Source organism: Gekko japonicus, unplaced genomic scaffold (assembly GCF_001447785.1).
Source record: "Gekko japonicus isolate JY-2015 unplaced genomic scaffold, Gekko_japonicus_V1.1 scaffold576, whole genome shotgun sequence".
Classification (NCBI taxonomy): Eukaryota; Metazoa; Chordata; class Lepidosauria; order Squamata; family Gekkonidae; genus Gekko; species Gekko japonicus.
Genome location: NW_015172022.1, coordinates 977,412 through 984,297, shown reverse-complemented (window position 1 = coordinate 984,297; position 6,886 = coordinate 977,412). Strand labels below are relative to the sequence as shown.

The 6,886-nt window shown below is 47.7% G+C and overlaps 1 protein-coding gene across 1 annotated transcript in view; it reads left to right on the top strand.

Moving 5' to 3' along the window:
• Positions 1-2,758: 2,758 nt before the first annotated feature.
• The window catches only part of STARD13 (StAR related lipid transfer domain containing 13), a 204,074-nt gene continuing 199,946 nt past the window's right edge, over positions 2,759-6,886 (top strand). Inside the window, exon 1 of the mRNA XM_015420516.1 lies at positions 2,759-2,882. Within this exon, the coding sequence (XP_015276002.1) occupies positions 2,759-2,882 (124 nt within the window). The remainder of the gene's footprint in view (positions 2,883-6,886) is intronic.

The following is a 6,886-nucleotide window of genomic DNA, read 5'->3' as shown; positions in this document are numbered from 1 at the left end:
TCCTGGAGAAGTTGGCATAACAGACTGCAGAAACTTTATGTATTATTAATCGGTATGTCAATTATCAGTAATGTTAAGTTGTATATTTTCAGTTATGCAAATTCTTGTACTGGCTGTTTGTTGATCTGAATTTGACATACTTTGTATCAGGATGAGGAATGCACACAAAAGCAATAGTTTTGGACAAATGGCATCTGAATTTTGAGCCGTACTTGAATGAGCCAGGTGTTACAATACAATAGCAGAGAAAGCCCCTTGTATAGAGTGTCAAAACCTTAACTCTTGCCCATTATAATCCAAAATTTCTTGTTGTATTGGCTTAAAAATGAATAAACATGCAACAAAAATGGCAAGAAAGCATCAAACTAAAGTGTGTATGATACGTGCCACTGGTTTGGAGGTATTGCTTCACAAATCAAAAAGCCATTTTGCCATCAGTGTCAGACAAAACAAAATCCAGGCTCCATAAAATAAATGACAACATGAAAAAAAATGCATTTTAAATTGCAGCAGAAATACCATCCAGTAGCAATTAACCTAGCCATTAATTACCATGGGGATGGTCATTAAAAAGATACGTAATTAGAACATGAAATCTTTTATGTCATTACTGCAATGGAACATTATATTTACCAGGATTCTGCTCCAAAATATGGGGGAGGATTTAGGGGGAGAATTTAATTCTCAAATTTATTTTATTAACAGTAAACAAAACCAGTGTACTGAATCCCTTCTCCCAGGAAAAGGTATATGCTTCCCTTTTTCTATCATGTATATTTTTGCATTTCCCGCAGACTAGGGCTTGTGCCAGTAAATAGATCAAAGGATGGTTCTTGGCTGTATGCTGCTTATCACCAGCAGATTCTATAGATTTACTTGAGCCAGAATCATAAAAAGGATTGGTCATTAATAAAGAATCTATCATTTGGCTCAAAGAAGTCTTCTGTTTAATCCTGTACTCAGTCTGGGCGCAGACAGATGTTGGAGAAAGTGTATTAATAGCCTAGCACTAGAGTGGCCAGTTGGCAGCCTGTGGACAGCATTTGCCTACAAGATTATTCTGTTCAGCCTGCAAAATCAGTGGCTGCAGCAGAGGGCCCTTTGGCCATCAAAATCTCTTCTGGATGTGGGAATCACTGCAATGTGCTCCTCTTCCTTCTCCTTTGTGTTTTCATATAACATCGGAAAATCTGGGTCAAGCAGACCCACATTGAGTGTCTTTTCTACACCAGCAATGGTCCAGTTTTCTGGTTACACAGGCACAAGAAAGCACTGCAATGTGATTCCTCCACGTTTCCAGATCTTCCATTGTAACACAGGTAGAATACGTGCCACAGTGGTTCCCATATGAAAACATAAAACTGCCTTATACTGAGTCTGACTCCTGTCAATGTCAGTATGTCTACTGTGTCTGGCACTGGCTCAGGTCAAATCTTTCATATCACCTGCTACCTGGTGCTTTGAACTGAAGATGCCAGAGGTAACCTGGGACCTTCTGTAAGTCAGGTAGATGCTGTACCAATGAAACACATGCCTTCCCTGTCTTTAATTGATGTTAGTGGCTATCTGAGATGGGAGAGGCATGCTGGTTGTGTCACTTTCACCGCTTCCTGTTGTATCTGGCATTGGCTCCTCTGTTAGTTTAATGATGAGCTCATTTCTAGCTAATTGATGACACCTATTCTTACAAATTCTTTTGAAGAAAGACTCTTTGAAATTGGACATTTGGACATGACCCTGTTGAAAAAAAGATAAGGGTGGCTAGATGAGAAATGTATGCATTCTTTCTCCTATATCCTGGTGCTATAAAAGTAGTGTGAAACTATTCAGAACTTCTCTCACACTATTTGTGTGCACACACAGGTGTGTGTGTGGCTGAAAGGGAGACCTCTTGAAAACTAGCCGGCATTTTAGCATGGAGACTTTTCGTTGTTACAGATGTGGTAGAATGCCAAAACCTCTTTTAGGGCCAGATGTGAAAAAGTCCCAGTTACAGCTTTCATGTTGGAACTGACGGTGACTTACACTTTCAACACAAACACATCTTCTCTGCGTCCTAAACTTGACTGCAGTCTTTCAAGTCTTTCTTTGCGATCAGGTTTTGCCCTGTTGGCATCCTATTTGACCCTCTCCGGCTCTTGGGATCTCTGTTGCTGCCGCTTCCCAGGGTTCCTTCCAGTCCTCGATTTAAAAAAAAGAGATCTGGGTCCCGCAGGGAAGGTTCCCCTTTGGGGCTCCGGCTGGCATCCTGACTCGCCCTCCGTCTTCCACGAGCGGCCCTTCGTCGCCCGCACACGTGTACCTTGACGGCCCGCTTCTAACAAAGCCGAGGGGGAGACCGGGGCTGCTCCGCGCAGAGTCCCCCCCCGCGCGGCAGTGACTGGCGGAGCGCGCTTGGGAGCCCCAGCGATGACCCTCTCGGGGGCGGTTTCCGCGAGGGAACTTGGAAGGAGGCGACCGGAGAGTGTAGATCTCCCCTCCGGGGGCGGAGGGAGGAGAGGTCCGGGGGAGAAGCGCGCCTGCACAAAGCGCTCCACGCTCCAGCGGGGCTTCCCAGGGCTCGGGACGGCCCCCGCCCCCGCCGCCTGGAGGGAGCGATCCGGGCCCCGCGAGCCCTGGGCTGCGCGCCTCTTCTTCGGGCTCCCCATGCAGCTGCTGAGCGTCTCCACGGGAGGCTGGTGCGGCCAGAGTTGCCGCTGCCCCTGCTGCCGCCGCTGAGCCCACGAGCCCGGCGGCATGCGAAGCGGACGCCGCTAGGATGAGCTGCAAGCGCCGGTCTGCCAAGCCCCAGCTCAGGAGGTCCTTCAGCGAGCAGCTCCGGGACTCCACGGCCAAAGCCTGGGATTTGCTCTGGAAGAACGTCCGGGAGAGGCGGCTGGCAGGTCAGTCAGTCAGTCAGCGCAAACCCCCCCCCCCTCCTTCCCCGACCCGCTCCTCGCTCTCCGAGGGAAGCCTGGAGGCTCGGCGGGCAGGCGCCGCCCGGGGCTTTCCCTGCAGTGCCTCTTTGCACCTAATTCGGCGCTGCCAAGGGGCACGCAGCGATCAGGTCATCGGCCGGCCCGCCCGCCTTCACAGCGGGCGCTGCGGGCCAGTTTCGCTCTGGCACGCCGGTTTTCCAATTTCCCGCTCCTGACAATTCGCAAGCGCTGGCGAAGGTCCTTTCTGCTGCTCTCCGACTGGCTTCCCCGTCAGAAGGAAAGCCCAGGGAGTCTTGGTGCTGGTCGGCGTCTCGGTGAGCTGACCTTGATCACAGCTTTCCATTCAGGCAGGCGACTACTGGGATGTGCTGAAGGGCATTGTCAGAGGTAGGCTGGCCCTGCCATTAGGCAGGGCGAGGCAGCCTGCCTAATGGCAATAGATTCGAGGGCTTTATTAAGACCAAAGCATGTCAAAGGTTTAGTTTATCCTTCTATTTCAAATGCCAGGAGACCCTGATTTGAATTTTCGGCCTCGGGCACCAAAATTTCTTGGGCGGTCTCTGGCCTTTGAGATGAGCCATTAAGACCCGCACATTTAAAAGTGACTTTGCTAGGTTCACAGAGGACCTTGTCCATCAAGAGCACTGTAGGCCAGGAGCTGTATGCAGTAGAGCAGATTGGCTTGGTATTCGCTAAACAGTCCTGTGTGCCTGATTGGACTAAAGGGGCCATTGCTCTGGATAAGACATCTCATTTTCTCCTGAGGGTACTGTTCTGTGAAACTGCATTTACGCTTGCCTGCATTACTAGGACTGTGGGCCACACATAACTAGAGTTTATATGCATCCTACAGCTATTTCTGCATTCCCAGTTTACATGGACTTCCACAATACTTATATTGTGCTGGAATTAATGGATGTTGCACAGTCCATGAGACAACAGGGTAATTTCCTGCCCTGGGTTCAATGCTGTTGGGAGGCAGGTTTATTTATTATTTATTCATTCCTTGGCTTTATACCCCTCCCTCCCCTGCACAACAGGGCTCAGAGCAGGTAACAACATTCATAAAACAACATCAATAAATTAAATTAAAACAATATTTACAGTAATATTACTGATTAATCAGATGGCACATAAAAGAAGAAGAAGAGGAGGAGGAGATTGGATTTATACCCCGCCCTTCACTACCCAAAGGTGTCTCAGAGCGGCTTACAAACTCCTTTCCCTTCCCCTCCCCACAACAGACACCCTGTGATAGGTGGGACTGAGAGCTCTTGACAGAAACTGCTCTTTTTCAAGAACAGCTCTTATCAGAACTATGGCTTGCCCAAGGTCATCCTGCCAGGTGCAAGTGGAGGAGTGGGGAATCAAACCTGGTTCTCCCAGATTAGAGTCCACGCACTTAACCACTACACCGAACTGGTGTATACCTTAGTGCACCTTGTCCAGAGGGATGAGTAAAAGATCACACTGTTAGTCAGATGAAGAAAAACTCATGGTGCATTTGTGCATCTCCCATTGTTTCCCCAGGTTTTCACTGGTTGTTCTTAAACCTGCTGTGCTGTGAAGCTTTGGGGAAGCGCCGTAAAGCCTAGATGGCTGCCATGTGAGTGGAAAAGTTCAGATTTCCCCACCCATGTGGCAGCTGTTTTTCCTGCCTATCCCATGGCAGACATTTCATCTTCCTGTGACCAGTTTTTTAAATTATTATTGGTAATAGAATAATGTTGTATCAATGTTATATCGATCTGTGTACCAGGTTCACTGAATCCCCAGTTTTCATTTTCTTTTTAAAAAGCTAAGTCTCAGGCTTCTTTCATTACAGCGATATGAGGGGGAAAGCATGAAAAGGGCTAGACGACTTACTTTCAAAAAACAAAGCTGGGAATTCAGAGATCCAGGTACACAGATTGTTATAAAATTAGATTGCTATAGCTTAATTGGCAATTCCTTTTAAAGCCCTCTGGTATCCTATGGGGGTTGGAATATGGCTGCTACTGGGGATGGGGAAACTGGGGAAACCTGCCATGGGGAAGCCTCATTGCTACTGCACTGTATCAGCAGCCACAGAGAGGAAACCAGGAAGGCTTTGTGCTACTACATTGTAAGCCTAGAGGCCTTGTGTGACCTGTACTAGAATACAGTTATGTGAAGGTGTACAGTAGGGACTTCCAAAGTTTTGGTTCCCAATCTCTTGTTTCTTCCCACCCCATTACAAATTGAAGTTCTGTGTGAGTCCCACAACCACTCCCATGCGGACAGAAGCCTACCATCCTCTTTGCAATGGACTCTGACTGCACAACATTTGGGTTTTAATAATCATTTGTTTGTGTCTTAAGTGTTGTGCCGTATTGTTTCATCATATTGTTGTAACCCACCCTGAGCCCTGCTGTGTGTGTGGGGGGGTGGGGGGGTTAGAAATCAAATAAATATTTTAAAACATCTTTCATCATCCCAGGGTTTCTTGGCCCATAACCTCCACTGTGGTGATCCACAAGGCAATCCCTTACCTGGATATGTGTACAGTTAGGGTAGTAAATGCCACAGTTATGTGTACACACACACTCACACATGGCAGCCATAGCATACCATGGAATGTGCTTGCTTAGTATTCTCTGTGTGGCCACACTAGTGAGATGTACATTCCTATCAGATTCTCTCCATATCTTTGAAATGTACAGCTGGTCTCTTTTTGGTTGTTTTTATAAGCTATTTTTAAACACATTGCTTCAGCTCACAACCTTGTGTCCCTTGAGCAGGTTTCTGCCTGACCCTCCATCTGAAGTGCTTTTTCTTGGCTCCTTAAAATGCTGTGAGCTTCTGCCTTTGCCAGCTCCTCAATTATTGATTTCCATTTCATTGCAAGTTAGTGGACCATGAAGTAGGAGGAGAGGCAGTTCCTGATAAGCAACTCCAGCTCCAGAAGGAGGAAGGAAGGCTTCTTCCTCCACTGCATTGTTTGTATTGTAGCTGGTGGCCCAGCATGACTTAGGAGATGTTCCTAGACATGGGGGGATTGGCCATTAAAGGCACCTGGAAAAGTCCCAGTAGGCCAATGGCCTGGAGGGCTGCCTCCCTCTGCTGGGGCCACCCCATCCCCAAGGGCCCAAGTGCCTTTGTCCCATTGGGGTGGGCGGTCCTTATAGCCACCACTGTGGCGAGCCAGCAGCTGTTACAGTGGCTGCTGTGGTGAGCTGGCTGCCCTGGCCCCATTCAGGGCGAGTGAGTGGGAAAGTAGCCACTGTCACAAGTAAGCCTGCTGTCCAGGCCCCATGCAATTTTAAAAGTAAAAAAACTAGGCTGTAAAATGGTGCTGCATTCCTGTGGCAGAATTAGGGACACTGTATCATCTAGTCTAGGAGCTGCGGTGGCTCAAGTGGTTAAGACGCTGAACTGCAGGCTGTGGAAGGTCAGTAGTTCAACAGTTCGAGACCTGAGTTGCCGCATGACTGAGTGAGCTCCCGTCTCTAGTTCCAGCTCCTGCCAACCTAGCAGTTCGAAAGCAAGAAATTGCAAATAGATAAATAGGTACCACTTCGGTGGGAAGGTAACAGCGTTCCGTGCGCCTTGGTGTTTAGTCACGACCATGGAAATGTCTTCGGACAGCGCTGGCTCTTCGGCTTTGAAACGGAGACGAGCACCGCAACCCTAGAGTCGGACTCAACTGGCTTTCGAGCAAGGGAACCTTTACTTTTACCTATCATCTAGTCTGGCCTTCAGTGCAAGCATATGGCCCTTCTTGTACCCATGTTAAAAAAAATCTCAAACATTTGTGTCCATTACAATCAAATGAACCTAAAAGATATCCAGGCTCCCTTGTGTTTAATAGAAAGATGCGTCATAAACGTAGGATTCAGATTCTTTTCATTATATATCAAGAATGAAGGTTTTTCAACTATTGTTGGGACTCATTGGGGATGTATAGGAAGCTGCAAGAAGAGTCATGAATGTCTCTGTGTTTGACCATC